We start from the raw sequence: 23883 nt of genomic DNA, 5'->3' as shown, positions 1-23883 counted from the left end.
AATAAATAAATAAATAAATAAAAGTACAGCGAATAAATAAATAAATAAATGTACAGTGAAAAAATGAATAAATAAATGTACAGTGAAAAAATAAATAAATAAAGGGACAGTGTAAAAATAAATAAATAAATACATGTATAGCAAATAAATAAATAAATAAATGTACAGTGAAAAAATTAATAAATAAATAAATGTACAGTGAAAAAATAAATAAATAAAGGGACAGTGTAAAAATAAATAAATAAATGTATAGCGAATAAATAAATAAATAAATAAATAAATGTACAGTGAAAAAATTAATAAATAAATAAATGTACAGTGAAAAAATAAATAAATAAAGGGACAGTGTAAAAATAAATAAATAAATAAATGTATAGCGAATAAATAAATAAATAAATAAATGTACAGTGAAAAAATAAATAAATAAAGGGACAGTGTAAAAATAAATAAATAAATAAATGTATAGCGAATAAATAAATAAATAAATAAATAAATAAATGTACAGCGAAAAAATTAATAAATAAATAAATGTACAGTGAAAAAATAAATAAATAAAGGGACAGTGTAAAAATAAATACATAAATAAATGTATAGCAAATAAATAAATAAATAAATAAATAAATGTACAGTGAAAAAATTAATAAATAAATAAAAGGACAGTGTAAAAATAAAATAAATAGGACTTTTTTTTAAAAGCACCCCCATTCCTCCGTGCTCGTGTGCAGAAGTGAACGCATATGTAAATCACGCACACATATGTAAAAGGTGTCCTCAGCACACATGTGAGGTATCGCCGCAAACGTCAGAGCGAGAGCAATAATTCTAGTGCTAGACCTCCTCTGTCACTCTAAACAGGTAACCTGTAAACATTTTTTAAAGTGTCCCCTATGGAGATTGTGGTATATATTGTATTTTTTCAAAAGTTTATTAAAGTGTATTTTTCCCCAAAAAATTGCCGGGGGTGTGAGCGGAGGCAGACGCTGTGACGTCACATGGAAGTATAAATCGAAGATCTTTGCATTGGAAGAGTTTTTGAAGTTTTAAAAGTGTAAGTGCAATAATCATCATCATCTTTTATATTTTACAAAAAACTGTGGTATATATTGTATTTTTTTTTTTTTATTTATTAAGGTGTATTTTTTCCTAAAAAATTGCCCTTGGTGTGAGAGAAGACAGACGCTGACCGGAAGTGACGTCACGTGGAAGTAAAAATTGGAGATCTTTGTAGTGGAAGAGTTTTTGAAGTTTTAAAAGTGTAAGTGCAATATCATTTTTAATCATCATCATCTTTTATATTTTACAAAAAATTGTCGTATATATTGTATTTTTTAAAACATTTTATTAAAGTGTATTTTTTCCCAAAAAATTGCACAGGGTGTGAGCGGAGTCAGACGCTGTGACGTCCGATGGAAGTATAAATCAGAGATTTTTGCATTGGAAGAGTATTTGAAGTTTTAAAAAAAAAAATCTTTTTTTTTAAATTACTAAAGTGGGTATTTTTTCTCAAAAAATGCCCTTGGTGTGAGAGAAGACAGACGCTGACCGGAAGTGACGTCACGTGGAAGTAAAAATTGGAGATCTTTGTAGTGGAAGAGTTTTTGAAGTTTTAAAAGTGTAAGTGCAATATCATTTTTAGTTATCATCATCTTTTATATTTTACAAAAAATTGTGGTATATATTGTATTTTTTAAAAAGTTTTATTAAAGTGTATTTTTTCCCAAAAAATTGCATAGGGTGTGAGCGGAGTCAGACGCTGTGACGTCACATGGAAGTATAAATCAGAGATTTTTGCATTGGAAGAGTATTTGAAGTTTTAAAAAAAAAATCTTTTTTTTTAAATTACTAAAGTGGGTATTTTTTCTCAAAAAATTGCCCAGGGTGTGAGCGGAGGCAAACACTGACCGGAAGTGACGTCACAAGGAAGTAAAAATTGGAGATGTTTGTATTGGAAGAGTTTTTGAAGTTTTAAAAGTGTAAGTGCAATAATCATCATCATCTTTTATATTTTACAAAAAATTGTGGTATATATATTGTGTTTTTTTTTAAATTTATTAAGGTGTATTTTTTTTCCTAAAAAATTGCCCTTGGTGTGAGAGAAGACAGACGCTGACCGGAAGTGACGTCACACGGAAGTAAAAATTGGAGATCTTTGTAGTGGAAGAGTTTTTGAAGTTTTAAAATGTGAGTGCAATATCATTTTTAATCATCATCATCTATTATATTTTACAAAAAAATTGAGGTATATATTGCATTTTTTTAAAAAATTTATTAAAGTGTATTTTTTCCCAAAAAATTGCCCGGGGTGTGAGCGGAGGCAGGTGCTGAGCAGAAGTGATGTCATGCAAATATCATTTTTAATCATCATCATCTTTTATATTTTACAAAAAAATTGGGGTATATATTGTATTTTTTTAAATTTATGAAGGTGTATTTTTTCCTAAAAAATTGCCAAGGGTGTCAGCGGAGGTAGACGATGACCGGAAGTGATGTCACATGGAAGTAAAAATCGGAGATCTTTGTATTGGAAGAGTTTTTGAAGTTTTAAAAGTGTGAGTGCAATATCATTTTTAATCATCATCATCTTTTATATTTTACAGAAAAAGTGGGGTATATATTGTATTTTTTTTTTATTTATTAAGGTGTATATTTTCATAAAAAATTGCCCGGGGTGCAAAGACATGCTGGTAGGTGAATTGGCTCCTGTCTAAATTGTCCCTAGTATATGTATGTATGAATGTGAGTTAGGGACCTAAGATTGTACGCTCCTCGGGGGCGGGGACTGATGTGAATGTACAACATATATGTAAAGCGTGGCGTAAATTGACGGAGCTGAAATAAATAAAGAAATAAAACTTGTCATGCGACTTTGTGTGTCGGTTCCAACGCACTATTCCCCGCGCACGCGTCCCTGTAGAAATGGCTGTGTATGTAAGCGGGTGCTGCAGCGGCCACCGGCTGGAACCGTAGATAGAGCCAGAGAACGACTCCAGCGCACCAGAACTCCAGAACGGGTCCAAAACTTTATTCAGCGCGCTGGTGACACCTATCGTACCGGGTGACACCAAAATTAAAAAAGAGAGGAAATTATATTTGGGCCGGACCCTCTCCAGGAGGTTTTGCGAGGCAGTGGCACCAAATTCTGGATGGATCATTCGTTTTCAAATGAACAATAAGCGCATCCGCTGGGATTAAGGAACAGGAAGGAGCTGGCGGTTCTGAGCGGCGCATGCGATCGAATCTAACGTCGTTGGAGGCTCAGAGTCGGAGCCAATCAGCTTCACTGAATTCAGTACTTTCGAACCTCGAAGAAGCGCGTGCGGCGTGACCATTGGTATTATTGTGGTGACAGTGGTGTGTTACAGAGGGGTGACACCACTTGTTGCCGCACTGGGTGACACCAACTGTAGGGACGCCCCGATTCAGCGATCGCATTGTTGCAGCAAAAGCAACGTTTTGGAGCCTCGCAGGACCCCTCCATCAGGCACGTGCTGCAAGTCACAGGATAAGTCGCATCAGTGTGAATTGGGGCTTAGGCCGGCCATACATGGGTCGAAAATCGGACCTAAGAATAATCGGCCGATTTTCGCTCTGTTAGTGGGGTCAGTGACACCGGTCGATTTTCGTGGTTCCTCCCCTTTTCAGTGATCGGGCATGTTGGAAAATTCGTGAAAAACTACCGATTTTCGACTTGTGACTGACTCGACTGATGGTCAAATCGTAGAATGATTTCTCCGAACAGAATCTGCGCATGAGTCGTGATCTGGAAGGAACAGAAGTTTTGCCTGTTATATGGGGTGAACTTTATGACTCGGTCGGACGATTTTCAAAATCAATGATGGCGCCATCGGATTACCGAGCGAACAATGTTTCCGATTTTCGGACGAAAAATCGTTCGGCATTCGAACCATGTATGGCCTGCATTAGGCTCAAATGTTCTTAGAATATGTTGCATCCAGTACAGCTTAGAGTCACCAGAAAGTCATACAATTATTATTATTATTATTGTTGTGAATATTAATATTATTATGATTATGATGGTGATGATTATTATTATTATTTTTTTATATTATGAATAGTATTATTATTATTATGATTATTATTGTGAATATTATTATTATGATTTTATTATTATTATTATTATTATTATTATTAATATGTTTATTATGAATATTATTATGATGATTATTATGAATATTATTATTATTATTTTTTTTTTATATTATGAATAGTATTATTATGATTATTATTGTGAATATTATTATTATGATTTTATTATTATTATTATTATTATTATTAATATGTTTGTTATGAATATTATTATGATGATTATTATGATTATTGTGAATATTATTCTTATTATGATGATGATTATTATGAATATTATTATTATGATTATATTATTATTATTATTGTTATGATTATTATGAATAGTATTATTATTATTATTATGAATATTATTATTATTATTATGAATATTATTATGAACATTGTGATTCTTATTATTATTCAGGATTTATATAATTATTATTATTATTATACAGGATTTATATTATTATTATTATTATTATTATACAGGATTTATATTATTATTATTATACAGGATTTATATTATTATTATTATTATACAGGATTTATATTATTATTATACAGGATTTATATTATTATTATTATTATTATTATTATTATACAGGATTTATATTATTATTATTATACAGGATTTATATTATTATTATTATTATTATACAGGATTTATATTATTATTATACAGGATTTATATTATTATTATTATTATTATTATACAGGATTTATATTATTATTATTATTATTATTATTATTATTATTATTATTATTATACAGGATTTATATTATTATTATTATACAGGATTTATATTATTATTATTATTATTATTATACAGGATTTATATTATTATTATACAGGATTTATATTATTATTATTATTATTATTATTATACAGGATTTATATTATTATTATTATACAGGATTTATATTATTATTATTATTATACAGGATTTATATTATTATTATTATTATACAGGATTTATATATTATTATTATTATACAGGATTTATGGCGCCAACAGTTTGCTCAGCACTTTACAATATAAAGGGAGACAATACAGCAACAATACAGATCAATACAAGAGGGATAGGAGGGCCCTGATCCTGGGAGCTTACAATCTAAGAGAATAACATGTACTGTATATTCAGGAATACATTCTAAGAACCTTTTAATTTGGCAACAATGAAACAAACAGATTCTAGATGTCCCGTTCATTCTACAAGAGACAACTTTATTTTTTTTAATTTTTTTTAATTTAAATATTTATTGGTTTTTCATGTTATTACAAAAAAATTTCATAAAAAGAAACACAATACATTTAAGTAGTCTTAACATTTCTATTTTACCCCTTCTAATAACTCTTTTCTTGCCCTCCCCTCCCCCCAAGAGACAACTTTATTATCACATATTAACAATATTTACAACTTGCTGAAATGCCGATTCGCATGTTCACGACGCGCCTGAGCAGACATGGGCCGCCACTGACACCATCATCTGCCTTTCCAGAGCAGCCAATACCGGAGTGAGCGCATGTAGACAGGAAGTGTCTGAGAGAGGCTGGAGGAGATCAGCAGCACCGAGATGGGGGAAAATGATGGAAATAAGAACAGATTGTATATTACAATGGAACATTGCGTTTGTTTACAATACTCGGGGCTGAATGTCATGCAGTTGGATTTACATCTACTTTAAGGCCACATTCAAACTTTTTCGGCACGCAAATAAATATGGTTTTTGTGTGCCACACTTCTCCGTGTTCAGATGAACGGACTGGCGCTGCGCTACGATATGCCCAACACCACATGTGCTCCAGTTGTGACAAAATAGAGAATCACAGAGCACTGTGCTGAGCACTTTATTAGTTCTATTATTACTACTAATAATAATAATAATCTTTATTCATTTTTTTTAATTATTATTATTATTACTTTATTAGTTCTATAATTTTTTCATAATTTTTTTACTTTATTGGTTCTATTATTATCTCATGTTTTTTTTTTAATTTATTAGTTTATTTTTTTTCTTTATTAGTTATTATTATTACATTTTTTTTTACTTTAATAAAGTTAGTTACTTTTTTTTCTTTGTTATTTCTATTATTATTATTATAATCTTTTTATTTACTTTTTTATTTCTTTAATTATTATTATTACTTTTTTATTATTATTATTATCATGTTTTGTTTTTTTACTTTACTGGTTTATTTTTTTCTTTAATTGTTGTTATTATTATCATTTTTTTTTCTACTTTAATTAAGTTAGTTAATTTTTTTTTTTGTTAGATCTATTGTTATTATTATCATTTTTTTTTGTACTTTTTTTAGTTCTTTATTTATCATCATTACCTTTTTTTCACTTTAGCAGTTCTATTATTATGATTATTATTATGGTTGTGATTATTATTATAAATATTATTATTATTATCATTTTTTTTCTTTATTATTTTTTTTTTACTTATTTAGTTCTATTGATATTATTATTATTTTTTTTTTTAACTTTATTATATCCATTTTTCCTTGTGAGCTTGCAGTGTGCAGTTCTCTATTAGTAGGTGGAATGCTGAGTCCAGGAAGGGAGAGCGGTGGATTGTCCTTAGGAAGTCGTACAATGGAGGCAGGTCTCTCGCTGCCGTTCAGTTGGGCGGTGTTCAGTCTGATAGTAAATATCTGAAGAGGACAGAAGAATTGATCCCTGTGAGCGCAGGATTGGAGGAGACATGTCGGGACTCCTCTGGATTCTGGGAATTTGCACCTTCGTTCAGTATGGTGAGTTCTGCAGCTTTTCCAGAATGATAATGAGAATGGACTGTGAATGAGAATTGGGGGGGGGGGTGAATTGTTGTGATACGTATAAGAGGAGTTCCCCTTTAAACACCCAAAAAAATATTTCATCTTTAGCCCCGGGTCACACTAAAGAAACGCAGTTCAGATGCATTCCGGATGTGCGTTTTTGATGCGTTCCAGTTCGATTTTCCCCTCTCTTTTTCTTCAATTTAAATAGAGACATGTGCGTTCCAGTGCGTTTTTGGTGCGTTTTTTGGTGCGTTTTTGATGCGTTCTAGTGAGTTTTTTCCCCCTCTCTTTTTCTTTAGTTTAAATAGGGACATGTGCGTTTCAGTGCGTTTTTAGTGCTTTTTTTTGTGCATTTTAATAATAATAACTTTTACTTTATTCAATTTATTTATTTATAATTTGTTTTTTTTTTTACTTTATTAGTTCTATAATTTTTTCACCATTTTCTTACTTTATTAGTTCATTCTTTCTTTATTAGTTCTATTTTCAATATTACCATTTTTTTTACATTATTATAATTTTTTTGCTTTATTAGTTCTAATTGTCACCATTTTTTTTACTTTATTAGTTGCATTATTACTATTATTATAATTTTTTTCTTTAATAGTTCTATTATTATTTTTAGTCTCTTTTTTTCTTTATTAGTTCTATTATCATTATTATTATTATTATTATTATTAATAATAATAATAATAATCTCCTAGATTGTAAGCTCCCAGGATCAGGGCCCTCAAATCCCTCTTGTATTGAACTGTATTGTTGCTGTATTGTCTCCCGTTATATTGTAAAGCGCTGAGCAAACTATAAATCCTGAATAATAATAATAATAATAACAATAATAATAATCTTTACTTTATTCATTTTATTATTTATTTTTATTCTTTTTACTTTTGCTGGCACATGATTGGATGACGGAAGTCAGCAGAGCTTCTGATTATGTATTAACCCCTCCCCCTCGGGGGGATCCCCCCCCCCCTTCCTGACTAGGCCATTTTTTTTGCGATACAGCGCTGCTTTACTTTAATGCAGGCCATACACGGTTCGTTTATCGGCCGGATTTTCGGCTGAAAAAACGAAAAATCGGTCGTTCTGTTGCCACCAATGATTACAAAAATCAGCCGTTTTTCGGACATTTTTCAGCATGACCGATAAAAGAAATGAGGAGGAACCGCGAAAATTGGCCGATGCCATTGCCCCACTAACGGTGCGAATATCAGCCGATTATTCTTTCGGACGAAAATTCGGCCGATAAACAAACCGTCTATGGCCTGCATAACTGACAATTGCGCGGTCATGCAACGCTGCACCCAAATGAAATTCACGTCCTTTTTTTCCCCACAAATGGAGCTTTCTTTCGGTGGTATTTGTGTGCGTTTTTTATTTTTTGTGCTATAAAAAAAAAAAGACCAACAATTTTGAGAAAAAGAAAACAATTCTTTGTTTTCCCAACAAATAGAGCTTTCTTTCGGTGGTATTTGTGTGCGTTTTTTATTTTTTGTGCTATTAAAGGAAAAAAAGACCGACAATTTTGAGAAAAACAACAATAATTTTTTCCCCACAAATAGAGCTTTCTTTCGGTGGTATTTGTGTGTGTTTTTTATTTTTTGTGCTATAAAAAAAAAAGACCAACAATTTTGAGAAAAAAAAAAACAATTCTTTTTTTTCCCAACAAATAGAGCTTTCTTTCGGTGGTATTTGTGTGCGTTTTTTATTTTTTGTGCGTTTTTTATTTTTTGTGCTATTAAAAAAAAAAAAACTGACAATTTTGAGAAAAAAAAACAATATTTTTTTCCCCACAAATAGAGCTTTCTTTCGGTGGTATTTGTGTGCGTTTTTTATTTTTTGTGCGTTTTTTATTTTTCGTGCTAATAAAAGAAAAGAAGACCGACAATTTTGAGAAAAAAAACAATAATTTTTTCCTCACAAATACAGCTTTCTTTCGGTGGTATTTGTGTGTGTTTTTTATTTTTTGTGCTATAAAAAAAAAAGACCAACAATTTTGAGAAAAAAAAAACAATTCTTTTTTTTTCCCCACAAATAGAGCTTTCTTTCAGTGGTATGTGATCGCCTGTGCGTTTTTTATTTTTTGTGCTATTAAAAAAAAAAAAGACCAACAATTTTGAGAAAAAAAACAATTATCTTTTCCCCACAAATAGAGCTTTCTTTCGGTGGTATTTGTGTGCGTTTTTTATTTTCTGTGCTATTTAAAAAAAAAAAGACCGACAATTTTGAGAAAAAAAAACAATAATTTTTTACCCACAAATAGAGCTTTCTTTCGGTGGTATTTGTGTGTGTTTTTTATTTTTTGTGCTATAAAAAAAAAAAACCCGACAATTTCGAGAAAAAAAAACAATTATCTTTTCCCCACAAATAGAGCTTTCTTTCGGTGGTATTTGTGTGTGTTTTTTATTTTTTGTGCTATAAAAAAAAAAGACCAACAATTTTGAGAAAAAAAAAAACAATTCTTTTTTTTCCCAACAAATAGAGCTGGTATTTGTGTGCGTTTTTTATTTGTGTGTGTTTTTTATTTTTTGTGCTATAAAAAAAAAAGACCAACAATTTTGAGAAAAAAAAAAACAATTCTTTTTTTTCCCAACAAATAGAGCTGGTATTTGTGTGCGTTTTTTATTTTTTGTGCGTTTTTTATTTTTTGTGCTATTAAAAAAAAAAAAAACTGACAATTTTGAGAAAAAAAAACAATATTTTTTTCCCCACAAATAGAGCTTTCTTTCGGTGGTATTTGTGTGCGTTTTTTATTTTTTGTGCGTTTTTTATTTTTCGTGCTAATAAAAGAAAAGAAGACCGACAATTTTGAGAAAAAAAACAATAATTTTTTCCTCACAAATACAGCTTTCTTTCGGTGGTATTTGTGTGTGTTTTTTATTTTTTGTGCTATAAAAAAAAAAGACCAACAATTTTGAGAAAAAAAAAACAATTCTTTTTTTTTCCCCACAAATAGAGCTTTCTTTCAGTGGTATGTGATCGCCTGTGCGTTTTTTATTTTTTGTGCTATTAAAAAAAAAAAAGACCAACAATTTTGAGAAAAAAAACAATTATCTTTTCCCCACAAATAGAGCTTTCTTTCGGTGGTATTTGTGTGCGTTTTTTATTTTCTGTGCTATTTAAAAAAAAAAAGACCGACAATTTTGAGAAAAAAAAACAATAATTTTTTACCCACAAATAGAGCTTTCTTTCGGTGGTATTTGTGTGTGTTTTTTATTTTTTGTGCTATAAAAAAAAAAAACCCGACAATTTCGAGAAAAAAAAACAATTATCTTTTCCCCACAAATAGAGCTTTCTTTCGGTGGTATTTGTGTGCGTTTTTTATTTTTTGTGCTATTTAAAAAAAAAAAGACCGACAATTTTGAGAAGAAAAGAACAATTATTTTTTACCCACAAACAGAGCTTTCTTTCGGTGGTATTTGTGTGTGTTTTTTATTGTTTGTGCTATTAAAAAAAAAAAAGACCGACAATTTTGAGAAAAAAAAAACAATTATCTTTTCCCCACAAATAGAGCTTTCTTTCGGTGGTATTTGTGTGTGTTTTTTATTTTTTGTGCTATAAAAAAAAAAGACCAACAATTTTGAGAAAAAAAAAAACAATTCTTTTTTTTCCCAACAAATAGAGCTGGTATTTGTGTGCGTTTTTTATTTGTGTGTGTTTTTTATTTTTTGTGCTATAAAAAAAAAAGACCAACAATTTTGAGAAAAAAAAAAACAATTCTTTTTTTTCCCAACAAATAGAGCTGGTATTTGTGTGCGTTTTTTATTTTTTGTGCGTTTTTTATTTTTTGTGCTATTAAAAAAAAAAAAAACTGACAATTTTGAGAAAAAAAAACAATATTTTTTTCCCCACAAATAGAGCTTTCTTTCGGTGGTATTTGTGTGCGTTTTTTATTTTTTGTGCGTTTTTTATTTTTCGTGCTAATAAAAGAAAAGAAGACCGACAATTTTGAGAAAAAAACCAATAATTTTTTCCTCACAAATACAGCTTTCTTTCGGTGGTATTTGTGTGTGTTTTTTATTTTTTGTGCTATAAAAAAAAAAGACCAACAATTTTGAGAAAAAAAAAACAATTCTTTTTTTTCCCCCACAAATAGAGCTTTCTTTCAGTGGTATGTGATCGCCTGTGCGTTTTTTATTTTTTGTGCTATTAAAAAAAAAAAAGACCAACAATTTTGAGAAAAAAAACAATAATTTTTTACCCACAAATAGAGCTTTCTTTCGGTGGTATTTGTGTGTGTTTTTTATTTTTTGTGCTATAAAAAAAAAAAACCGACAATTTTGAGAAAAAAAAACAATTATCTTTTCCCCACAAATAGAGCTTTCTTTCGGTGGTATTTGTGTGCGTTTTTTATTTTTTGTGCTATTTAAAAAAAAAAAAGACCGACAATTTTGAGAAGAAAAGAACAATTATTTTTTACCCACAAACAGAGCTTTCTTTCGGTGGTATTTGTGTGTGTTTTTTATTGTTTGTGCTATTAAAAAAAAAAAAGACCGACAATTTTGAGAAAAAAAAAACAATTATCTTTTCCCCACAAATAGAGCTTTCTTTCGGTGGTATTTGTGTGTGTTTTTTATTTTTTGTGCTATTAAAAAAAAAAAAAAGACCGACAATTTTGAGAAAAAAAACAATAATTTTTTCCCCACAAATAGAGCTTTCTTTCGGTGGTATTTAGTAAAGAAGTTATAAACGAGCGCCCCTATAAGATAAATAGCCGCTGAACATGAGGTAACCAAACACCCTAGAAAACCAGTATATCATAAAAATGCAGCGCTATGAGTAAATGAGGAACTGATACATGTATAAATACAGTAAGTAAAGGAATTAGTCCATGCAGCAGTTAATAATGTGACTTCAAGTGCTCTTCTTTAATTCATATTTTCCTGATATTCAGGCGTTGTGCGGAATGGTGCGGAAGAAATGTGCACTCACCAGAACGCACATATAAATGAGCGTTTGTTAAATATAGGTTCCCCTCTGGATCATTAGGAAAAGGTCTGTAAGGCGATAGCCTCCCTTCAGGATTCCTGGGTACTCCTGTCTGTTCCCTCAGTAGGTGGTCTGCGGACTTCTCCTTACAGCATGCTCCTTGTCCAGTAGATGGATGAGTTGCTGAAAATTGATGCTCCCCAGGGGAGTCAAGACAAGGACATACCCATAGTGTAGTAGGTAAAATATCAAATTTATTAGCATACCAAGCATACCAAGCTATTCGTTGGTGGACAGCAGTAAATGCAAACGAATTATGGACTAACCGTCCAGATTGAAAGATGGCCGCCGGAGCTCCACGATGCTCCGACGGCGTGACGTCACGGCGTTCTTGGCTCCTCCTACGCGTTTCGTGCACACGCACGTCGTCTGGGGGGAATTGCCAAATCAATTTGGCAATTCCCCCCAGACGACGTGCGTGTGCACGAAACGCGTAGGAGGAGCCAAGAACGCCGTGACGTCACGCCGTCGGAGCATCGTGGAGCTCCGGCGGCCATCTTTCAATCTGGACGGTTAGTCCATAATTCGTTTGCATTTACTGCTGTCCACCAACGAATAGCTTGGTATGCTTGGTATGCTAATAAATTTGATATTTTACCTACTACACTATGGGTATGTCCTTGTCTTGACTCCCCTGGGGAGCATCAATTTTCAGCAACTCATCCATCTACTGGACAAGGAGCATGCTGTAAGGAGAAGTCCGCAGACCACCTACTGAGGGAACAGACAGGAGTACCCAGGAATCCTGAAGGGAGGCTATCGCCTTACAGACCTTTTCCTAATGATCCAGAGGGGAACCTATATTTAACAAACGCTCATTTATATGTGCGTTCTGGTGAGTGCACATTTCTTCCGCACCATTCCGCACAACGCCTGAATATCAGGAAAATATGAATTAAAGAAGAGCACTTGAAGTCACATTATTAACTGCTGCATGGACTAATTCCTTTACTTACTGTATTTATACATGTATCAGTTCCTCATTTACTCATAGCGCTGCATTTTTATGATATACTGGTTTTCGGTGGTATTTGTGTGTGTTTTTTATTTTTTGTGCTATAAAAAAAAAAAGACCAACAATTTAAAAAAAAAAAAAAATTCTTTTTTTTCCCCACAAATAGAGCTTTCTTTCGGTGGTATTTGATCGCCTGTGCGTTTTTTATTTTTTGTGCTATTAAAAAAAAAAAGACCGACAATTTTGAGAAAAAAAAACAATTATTTTTTCCCCACAAATAGAGCTTTCTTTCGGTGGTATTTGTGTGCGTTTTTTATTTTTTGTGCTATTAAAAAAGAAAAAGACCGACAATTTTGAGAAGAAAAGAACAATTATTTTTTCCCCACAAACAGAGCTTTCTTTCGGTGGTATTTGATCACCTCTGCTTTTTTTATTTTTTGAGCTATAAACAAAAAAAGACTGATAATTTTGAAAAAAATATATAATTTTGATTTTTTGCTATTAAACATGTCCAGAAAAAAAATTTAAAAAATCTAATTTCGTCATAAACTTAGGCCAAAATGTATTCTGCTCCGTGTTTTTGGTAAAAAAAAAAGAATCCCAATACGTGTAAATTAATTGGTTTACGTGAAAATTAGCGTTTACAAATGGCGGTATAGATACTGGAATTTTTTTTTCTTTTTTATTACTAGTAATGGCGATGATCAGCGACTTATAGCGGGATTGCTGCGGGCATTCTGACACACGGGGGGGGGGGGGGAGCTGACTTGGTGTCACTGACATCCCCAGTGACACCAATACAGTGATCAGTGCTAATAAAAAGCACTGACACTGTACTAATGACACTGGGCAGGAAGGGGTTAACCTCTGGGGCGATCAAAGGGTTAACTGTGTGCTGTGTGTGTGTTTCACTGTAAGCATGCTGCTATGCAGAGCCATACAAAGCAGTGTGCAGGAGCTGACAGGGGAGAGATCCGTGTCTCTCCCCCATCAGAGAGATACTTAGCGATCCCCGGGTGCCGGCGAGTAATCACCGGCTGGGACCCAGTGATTGACAGCTGGGGCCGCTAATGGCGGTGCGGGTAGGGCGCAGGGATGACCTCTACCTGGAACTGCAAAATCACGTATATGCACTATAAACAATTTACATTAAAATTTACATTATAAACAAATTAAATTAAAAAAAAAACAATATTTGTGACTTTTTGCTATTAAACATGTCCAGTAGAAAAAATGTAGAAATTAATTTTCATCATAAATTTAGGCGAAAATGTATTCCGCTCCGTTTCTTTGCTAAAAAAAATCCCAATACGTGTAAATTAATTGGTTTACGGGAAAGTTATAGCGTTTAAAAATGGCGGTATAGATACTGGGAATTTTTTTTTTTACTAGTAATGGCGGCGATCAGCGACTTATTGTGGGACTGCGGTGGGCATTCTGACACTTGGGGGGGGGGGGGGGACTGATTAACTGCCACTGACATCCCCAGTGACACCAATACAGTGATCAGCGCTAGTAAAAAGCACTGACACTGTACTAATGGCACTGGGCAGGAAGGGGTTAACATCAAGGGCGATCAAAGGGTTAACTGCACGCTGTGTATATATACTTATATATATATATTTTACTAGTAATGGCGGCGATCAGCGACTTATTGCGGGACTGCGGTGGGCATTCTGACACTTGGGGGGGGGAACTGATTAACTACCACTGACATCCCCAGTGACACCAATACAATGATCAGCGCTAGTAAAAAGCACTGACACTGTACTAATGGCACTGGGCAGGAAGGGGTTAACATCTAGGGCGATCAAAGGGTTAACTGCACGCTGTGTATATATACTTATATATATATATTTTACTAGTAATGGCGGCGATCAGCGACTTATTGCGGGACTGCGGCGGGCATTCTGACATTGGGGGGAACAGGTGATCGACAGCCGAGGCCGCGAATGGCGGCGCGGGTAAAGCGCATGCGCGCCCCCTACCCGGTAATGCAAAGTCACGTATATATACTGTATGTGTGATTTCCCATATGGAAGAAAAATATATTTGAAATATTTTTTTTTTTAAATTCTTCTCAAATATATTGACATATATATGAAATGCTACAATTTTGGCCGTATTCAATATATTTCAATAAATATTATTATTATACAGGACTTATATAGCGCCAACAGTTTGCTCCGCGCTTTACGGGAGACAATACAGTAACAATACAAGAGGTTTAGGAGGGCCCTGATCCTTGGAGCTTACAATCTAGGAGATATATACATATATGTATTGCATGTTGAAATGCGTTTTTATTACAAAATATATGAAAAATATTTTTAAAAGTACTAAATTGGTAATAACCTACGAGCCGCTACTAATATTTGTTCCAGAGTAAGTTCGCTAGCTCCTAATTATATTCTCATCACATATATAAACATGAGCAAAGGAGGTGAAAAATGGTGCCGCGCCCTTATATTATTTATCTAGTTTATATAAAATATTTATATATATTTATATAAATATATTAACCGTTTCAATACCGGGCAATTTTACACCTTCCTGCCCAGGCCATTTTTCAGGTTTCAGCGCTCTCACACTTTGAATGACAATTGCGCAGTCATACAACATTGTACCCAAACTAAAATTTTATCATTTTCTTCACACAACTAGAGCTTTCTTTTGGTGGTATTTAATCACCGCTGGGGTTTTTATTTTTTGCTAAATTAACAAAAAAAGACCAAAAATTTTGAAAAAAAAACACATTTTTCTTTGTTTCTGTTATAAAAGTTTACAAATAAATAATTGTTCTTCATAAATTTAGGCCGAGATGTATTCTGCTCCATGTCTTTGGTGAAAATAACCCAAATTAGGATGTATTATTTAGTTTGTAGGAAAGTTATAGAGTTCACAAACTATGGTATAGATCTGAATATTGATCAATCCTGAAGTACTGACAGCCAATCTAATTTCTTGAGGTCCAAGAATGTCAGAACAGTACAGATATCCCCCAAATGTCAGAATAGTACAGATATCCCCCAAATGTCAGAATAGTACAGATATCCCCCAAATGTCAGGACAGTACAGATATCCCCAAATGACCCCTTTTTGCTGAGTAGACAGTCGGACGTACTTCATAAGAGGCATGGCGAGTTTTTTGAAGTTGTATTTTTTTGTCATAATTTTTCCGAAAATGAAAAAATGAAAAATATTATTTTCACTATTTTTTTTTTTACATACTGTCACCAGTGCAGTACAGCGTCATCATATAACTGGCATGGCGGTGAACAGGGACACTGACTGGTGACAGTATGGAAAAAAAAAAAATTATATTTTTTTTTAATTTTTTTTTATTTTTTTATTATATTTAATTTTTTATTACATTTTTTTTTATTTTTTTTAAGATTTTTTTTCATATTTTACTATGACCAAAATAGTACAATGTTACCATAGTAACATTGTACTACTTTGGGGAAGTGATCAGTATTTTTTTTTTTTTTTTTTTACACAATTTGCTTATAGCAAAGAATTACTTTGCTATAAGCAAGCATTTAGCTAAATGAAATCGATTCATTCAGCTTTTTTTTTTTTTTTGTGCTTAGCTGTGATTTGGTCACAGCTAATCACATGACATGTGCATGTGATTAGCTGTGACCATTCACAGCTAGGCACTAGTATACAATGGATGGCATCATGAATGAAGCCATCCATTGTATACAACTGTCATGTGACCTGCTGTGATTGGTCGCGGCAGGTCACATGGTACCGGCAACGGGAGCCGGTACTCGGATCTGTCATCGGCCGTGTCCGAGGTGCACGGGCGGTGACAGATCCCGCTGCTGCGCCGCTCTGCAATAGCGCAAACGGCGCATGTGCGGGAGCACGCCAAATGGCGTGGACCCGGAAAGCTGCAGCGCTTTTCAAGCCGCCAAACGGCTATTGGCCGGGCGGCTAATGGTTAATATATTAAATAAATAATAAATAATAATTAATAATAATAATAATAATAAATAATAAATAAATAATAAATAAATTAAATAAAAATATTTAAAATATTTATATATATTTATATAGTTTATATAAAAATCATAAATAAATAAACAGATAAATTCATTTGGTAACACCTAATATCCAATAAATAATTAGTTAATTAATATTCAATAAATAAATTATCCTTAATTTCTACAAGTGCACAAAATAACTCAAAAAAAAAAAAAAAAAAAAAAAAGCTTTGATAAAATAATAATTAAATAAACTAAAAAATAAAAAATGATTAATATTAATTCATAAAAATAAACTAAAAAATAAAAAATGATTAATATTAATTCATAAAAATAAATAAATAAATAAATTCGTAAGAATAAATAAGGAAATAAATATAAAAAGAGTAATTCATAAACGTCCAAAAAAATTTATAAAAAGTCCCTTCGTATATTAGGTCCCATCTAAGTGGGACTATATGGTGCAAATCGACTGTTCGCATGATTTCTAAAGTGACACCTCTCCAAATGGAATAAATTGCTTGGTAATCTTCTATTAATGGAAGGCTGAGTGTTTCTCCTCTTTTGCTCCCACTATTCTGCCGCAAACCTGGGCTTGATCTTTTCAAATATACTGCATGTCTTTAACCACTTCCCGTCTGTCCGTTGTATATAAACGGCCGGACGGTGGCACTGCAGGGTCGGGTGGCCGTTTATAAATGGCCTCCCCGCACCCTGCTTGTGCGCGCTCCCTGGGAGCACGTAGCACCGCGATCCGGTGCCCGCTGTGTGCTCCGGACACAGTGAAACACCGATCGTCGGACGGGACCTCTGTACGAGGTCCCGATCATGTGATCACTGATTGGCCAATCAGTGATCACATGCAAAGTAGTAAGCAAGATGTCACTTCTGACATCATTGCTTACTATGTGTGAAATCTGTGAATGATCACCGAGGTCACATGGTACAGGGCTATTCACAAAAGCCTTGTACCATGTGACAAGCTGTGACCAATCACAGCTCACTCAGTTCTTCTCAATGAGTGCAAGAATGCAGCCAGAGAGAAAGAGAAATGATTGCTTTTACATCCTATATGGGTGTAAAAGCAATCAGTGTAAAAAAAAAAAAAAAAAAATCTTCATCACCCCCCCACAAGTAGTACAGTGTCACCATGGTGACACTGTACTGCTAGGGTGACAGTATGTAAAAAAAATAAAATAAATAAAAAATAATAATATAAAAAAATAAAATAAAAATGTAAAAAAAAATGTTTAAAAATGATAATTTTTGCTTATAAACTAATTTGGATTTTTTTTTTACTAAAAAGATAACGGAATAAACTTTGGCTAAGATTTATGATGAAATATTATTTATTTGCAAAATTTTATAAAAAAAACACTTTTTTTCAAAATTTTTGGACATTTCATTTACATAGCAAAAAAAATACAAATCCCAGTGGTGAATAAATACCACCAAAATAAAGCTTTATCTGTCTCAAAAAAATGGTAAAAAATTAATTGGGGTACAGTGTTGCATGACCGCGCAATTGTCATTCAAAGTGTGATAGCGCTGAAAGCTGAAAATTGGCCTGGGCAGGAAGGGGGTAAAAGTGTCCGGTCTGGAAGTGGTTAAAACTACAAATCTACATTTTTGGAATGCATTTACAAATATATGTAAAAATATATGTTAAAATGACTTTTTGATATGTTAAAAAAAATCTGAAGAATGTATTTTAAAAAAATATATTTAAAAAAAAAAATATATTCTTCAAATTTTTTTTAACATATCAAAAAGTCATTTTAACATATATTTGTAAATGCATTCCAAAAATGTAGATTTGTAGTTTTAAAGACATGCAGTATATTTGAAAATTGACTTTTTAAAAATATTTTTCAGATATTTTGTAATAAAAACGCATTTCAACATGCAAAATATATATATATATACACACACACACACATATATGTATATTATTTAAATATATTGAATATGGCCAAAATTGTAACTTTTCATTTATATCAATATATTTGGGAAGAATATTTAAAAAATATATTTCAAATATATTTTTCTTCCATGTGGGTTTGCGCAGCCGTACCGATCTGCAGCGGTATTTCTGCTATAGGGCGGCGCTCTGGAGCAACTGCTCTTGCACAGTGCGACTCCACTTTACAAAGTGCACAGTCTATTTGCCTTTAGTAAATCTCCCCCCTATGTGTTTTATTCCTGATGAAGGGGGCTGGGCTTAGTCTCCGAAACGCGTTGTTTGTACGGTTTTCATCTGCTTACCATCGGAAACTTGTATCTGGACTTCGATGGCCGATTCGCACCTTTCCAGCGCGGTACATTGCAGAAACAGGCGCATTACCACAATGCACATTAAAGCAGGCCGTGCACGGGTCGAATTCTGAAGAATGTTCTTTATAAAATTCTGAAATTTTGTGCGTTTTGGCGCCGACGTTGATTTCGAAATTCAACCAACCGAGCCTTCAATTTCGTGTTGCTACAGAAAAGAGTTTTCGTAGCCAAGAATTTTCTTTTCTTTCCGGCTCACGCTCATCTTTTTTTTGTTTATATTTCCTCGCACGATTTTCCCATCGCTGATTCGAAATTCGTTCGTTTTTCCAAAACTTTTGAGCAGCGATTGACACTTCTGGAAGTGTCGGATTCTAAAGAATGTCCAGTCTGGAGGAAATCGCAAGCAAGTCATATGACTTTGTGGCAGCACTAGTCCCTCAGCGGGCCCCTGCGGTGGAGGAATGTCAGGGTCCGGTTGCAAGTGCGACCTTTGCGACCCTGGTTCCACCACTGCATCAGTGCAATGTTGTTCGGCATGAAGCAGGAGCAGTAGGTGGTTTTTTTAAATTATTATTTAATGTTTTATTTATTTTTTTCAATTTAGAGGCTAAAGATCTTATTGGAATTCTTTCTTCTTCTATTAACTCTCTTCTTACACACAGGATTCTCTGCTGTACTTCACAAAAAGCCCCGAGACATGACCATCAGAGACTGCTCCACCACGCCTCCGGTAAGAGCTATGGGAGGGGCCCCACAGGCTCCACCCACTACATAAAACTACAGGAGGGGCAGAGACAAGACCAGTCCCCCAGAACAAGGAGAGGGCAGAGCTGTGGAAGGAGCCCAGCAGGCTCCACCCACTACATAAACTACAGGAGGGGCGGAGACAAGACCAGTCCCCCAGCACAAGGAGAGGGCAGAGCTGTGAGAGGGGCCCAGCAGGCTCCACCCACTACATAAAACAACAGGAGGAGCGGAGACAAGACCAGTCCCCCCGCACAAGGAGAGAGCAGAGCTGTGGGAGGGGCCCAGCAGGCTCCGCCCACTACATAAAACAACAGGAGGGGCGGAGACAAGACCAGTCCCCCCGCACAAGGAGAGAGCAGAGCTGTGGGAGGGGCCCCACAGGCTCCACCCACCACATAAAACTACAGGAGGGGCGGAGACAAGACCAGTCCCCCCCAAACAAGGAGAGAGAAGAGCTGTGGGAGGGGCTCAGCAGGCTCCACCCACTACATAAAACAACAGGAGGGGCGGAGACAAGACCAGTCCCCCCGCACAAGGAGAGAGCAGAGCTGTGGGAGGGGCCCAGCAGGCTCCGCCCACTACATAAAACAACAGGAGGGGCGGAGACAAGACCAGTTCCCCGCACAAGGAGAGAGCAGAGCTGTGGGAGGGGCCCAGCAGGCTCCACCCACTACAGAAAACAACCGGAGGGGCGGAGACAAGACCAGTCCCCCCGAACAAGGACAGAGAAGAGCTGTGGGAGGGGCACAACAGGCTCCGCCCACTACAGGCTAACTGCAGAAAACTACAGGAGGGGGCGGAGACAACACCAGTCACACTACACAAGGAGAGAGCAGAGCTGTGGGAGGGACCCGGCAGATTCCACCCACTACAGGCCGCCTGCAGAACACTACAGGAAACCAGACCAGTCCTCCTGCACAAGGAGAGAGAACAGCAGTGAGCGGTCTTTATTCCAGGAAGGAAAAGTTACTAAACCCCCAACAGTACAATCAGTCTGTAGATGCAGTAAAGCATGCTTGTTATACTCACTGTGGAACCTAAGGGGTTAATCCTCTGCAGTGTGTAAAAAGGCTGTTTGATCCTGTCTTCCCTGCCCCTCCTCTTGTTACAGTGCCCCCCTCTTGTCTCCTAATATGACATATGGTGTGGAGTCACTCTACACATGCTCGGTTTGGTGTGTATTTCTAGAGAGATTTTTTTTTTTTTGGGGAGAGTGCATGTGATCAGCACAGGGCCAATCAGCACTGTCCAAATAGAGGCCGGGGGTTCTGCATTCTCCTAGAGCAGAAAGAAAACTCCTCCTACAAGCTTTAACCAGTGCTCTGCTAGACACTGATAGAAGTCACAAGACTGCTATATACTGCTGATGAGAAAAGGGATTTAGCAGTTTATATTTACTAAAATAATTGCATTTCCATGTTGTGTGTACTGTGAGGGACCAGATATAGTGAATGCAGGGTCTAGGGAGACCAGATATAGTGAATGCAGGGTCCGGGGAGAGCGGATATAGTGAATGCAGGGTCCGGGGAGAGCGGATATAGTGAATGCGGGGTCCGGGGAGAGCGGATATAGTGAATGCGGGGTCCGGGGAGAGCGGATATAGTGAATGCGGGGTCCGGGGAGAGCGGATATAGTGAATGCGGGGTCCGGGGAGACCAGATATAGTGAATGCGGGGTCTGGGGAGACCAGATGTAGTGAATGCGGGGTCTGGGGAGACCGGATATAGTGAATGCCGGGTCCGGGGAGAGCGGATATAGTGAATGCAGGGTCCGGGGAGAGCGGATATAGTGAATGCAGGGTCCGGGGAGAGCGGATATAGTGAATGCAGGGTCCGGGGAGACCAGATGTAGTGAATGCCGGGTCCGGGGAGAGCGGATATAGTGAATGCAGGGTCCGGGGAGAGCGGATATAGTGAATGCAGGGTCCGGGGAGAGCGGATACAGTGAATGCAGGGTCCGGGGAGAGCGGATATAGCGAATGCAGGGTCTGGGGCAAGCGGAAATAGTGAATGCAGGATCTGGGGCAAGCGGAAATAGTGAATGCAGGATCTGGGGCAAGCGGATATAGGGAATGCAGGGTCCAGGGAGAGCGGATATAGTGAATGCAGGATCTGGGGCAAGCGGATATAGTGAATGCGGGGTCCGGGGAGAGCGGATATAGTGAATTCAGGGTCCGGGGAGAGCGGAAATAGTGAATGCAGGATCTGGGGCAAGCGGATATAGGGAATGCAGGGTGCGGGGAGAGCGGATATAGTGAAAGCGGTGTCAGGGGAGAGCGGATATAGTAAATGCGGAGTCCGGGGAGACCGGATATAGTGAATGCAGGGTCCGGGGAGAGCGGATATAGTGAATGCAGGATCTGGGGCAAGCGGATATAGTGAATGCAGGGTCCGGGGAGAGCGGATATAGTGAATGCAGGGTCCGGGGAGAGCGGATATAGTGAATGCAGGATCTGGGGCAAGCGGATATAGTGAATGCAGGGTCCGGGGAGAGCGGATATAGTGAATTCAGGGTCCGGGGAGAGCGGATATAGCGAATGCAGGGTCTGGGGCAAGCGGAAATAGTGAATGCAGGATCTGGGGCAAGCGGATATAGGGAATGCAGGGTCCGGGGAGAGCGGATATAGTGAATGCAGGGTCCGGGGAGAGCGGATATAGTGAAAGCGGTATCAGGGGAGAGCGGATATACTAAATGCGGAGTCCGGGGAGACCGGATATAGTGAATGCAGGGTCCGGGGAGAGCAGATATAGTGAATGCAGGGTCCGGGGAGACCAGATATAGTGAATGCAGGGTCCGGGGAGACCAGATATAGTGAATGCAGGGTCCGGGGTTTAGTAACACTTTAATAGATGAACATTTTGTTTTTTTATAATAAATACACCCCTGAGTTATCCAAAGTGGTATATTAGATATAGGTGGAGTCAGGGTAGGGGGTGTAAGTAGAAATCAGAGCGCCCCGTCGCAAAATTATAATAAGACCCAATCACCCACTGTGTGCCAATCCCGATCTAATATAGACTGACCTGGGCTAAGATCCAATTTTGTAATTTTATTTTTTGATGTATTTATTGTGTTCATGTATTTTATGACATGTTTGACTCATAGTAGATATATGTGTTGTTTTCGTGGCAGTACATTCCGCCCGCTGTGAAAAATTCCACCGAAGGGCTCAACAGACTCCGCCAAGAGATGCAAAGCCACAACATCAGTGCATACATCATCCCATCAACTGACCCCCACCTGGTAAGAGGAACTCCCCACCCTCAACCTCTTGGGGGCCCCAGGGAAGCCCTGACTCTGATTCTACCATACTTGTGTCTCACATACTTGTTGCAGTGAAGGAAGAGCCATCATGATGTTTCTAGAAGTAGAAGCAGCACAGCGATGAGCTCATCTCTCTGTCACTCTCCTCTCTCCTTCTGTCAGCATGCTTCTTTTCAGAACATGAACACCCATGCGATCAGATTCTGGTGCGGACAAAAAAAGGGTCCTGCACTATTTTGGTGCGGATTCGGTGCGATTTGGGCTATACAAAATGAATGGCTCAAATTACACCGCACAGAGATCGCATGTGATTTGCACAGGAATGTGGTACGGTTCCTGTGCAAATCACATGCAATGTGCCGCACCGCGTCAGTATGAGCCAGGGCTCAGGAGATATGATCCGAAAATATTTAGCCAGAATAAAGGTGAATAACACCCCTGGACCGGATGGCATACACCCACGGGGCCTTAAAGAATTGAGCTCTGTCATTTCAAAGCCATTGTTTCTCATTTTTAGGGACCCTTTAATGACTGGCATAGTACCCCTGGATTGGTGTAAGGCCAATGTGGGGCCAATATTTAAAAAGGGGTCAAAATCTTTACCATGTAATTACAGACCTGTTAGTGTAACTTCTATAGTTGAGAAGATACTGGAGAGTTTAATAAAAGACCACATAGATGAGTTCTTGCTGGAAAAATATTTTAAACAACAGACAGCATGGATTCATGAAAGACAGAAGTTGTCTATACAATACATAAGGGGGGGATATGATCTCCATGTATAATAC

General features: G+C 36.1%; 2 protein-coding genes across 2 annotated transcripts in view; one reads left to right on the top strand and one right to left on the bottom strand.

Annotated features, from left to right (window-relative positions):
- LOC149435928 (uncharacterized) overlaps window positions 1–23883 on the bottom strand; it is a 118013-nt gene that overhangs the window by 34719 nt on the left and 59411 nt on the right. The window lies entirely within an intron of this gene.
- The window catches only part of XPNPEP2 (X-prolyl aminopeptidase 2), a 128425-nt gene continuing 111241 nt past the window's right edge, over window positions 6700–23883 (top strand). The window contains exons 1-3 of the mRNA XM_089662247.1: window positions 6700–6844; window positions 19747–19814; window positions 22964–23074. Coding sequence (XP_089518373.1) covers window positions 6796–6844; window positions 19747–19814; window positions 22964–23074 — 228 coding nt within the window. The 5' untranslated portion in view covers window positions 6700–6795. The remainder of the gene's footprint in view (window positions 6845–19746; window positions 19815–22963; window positions 23075–23883) is intronic.

Source organism: Staurois parvus, unplaced genomic scaffold (genome assembly GCF_062004578.1).
Source record: "Staurois parvus isolate SC_StPar_1 unplaced genomic scaffold, SC_StPar_1.0 ptg001447l, whole genome shotgun sequence".
NCBI classification, from domain to species: Eukaryota; Metazoa; Chordata; class Amphibia; order Anura; family Ranidae; genus Staurois; species Staurois parvus.
This window is presented reverse-complemented; position numbering and strand designations above follow the sequence as displayed.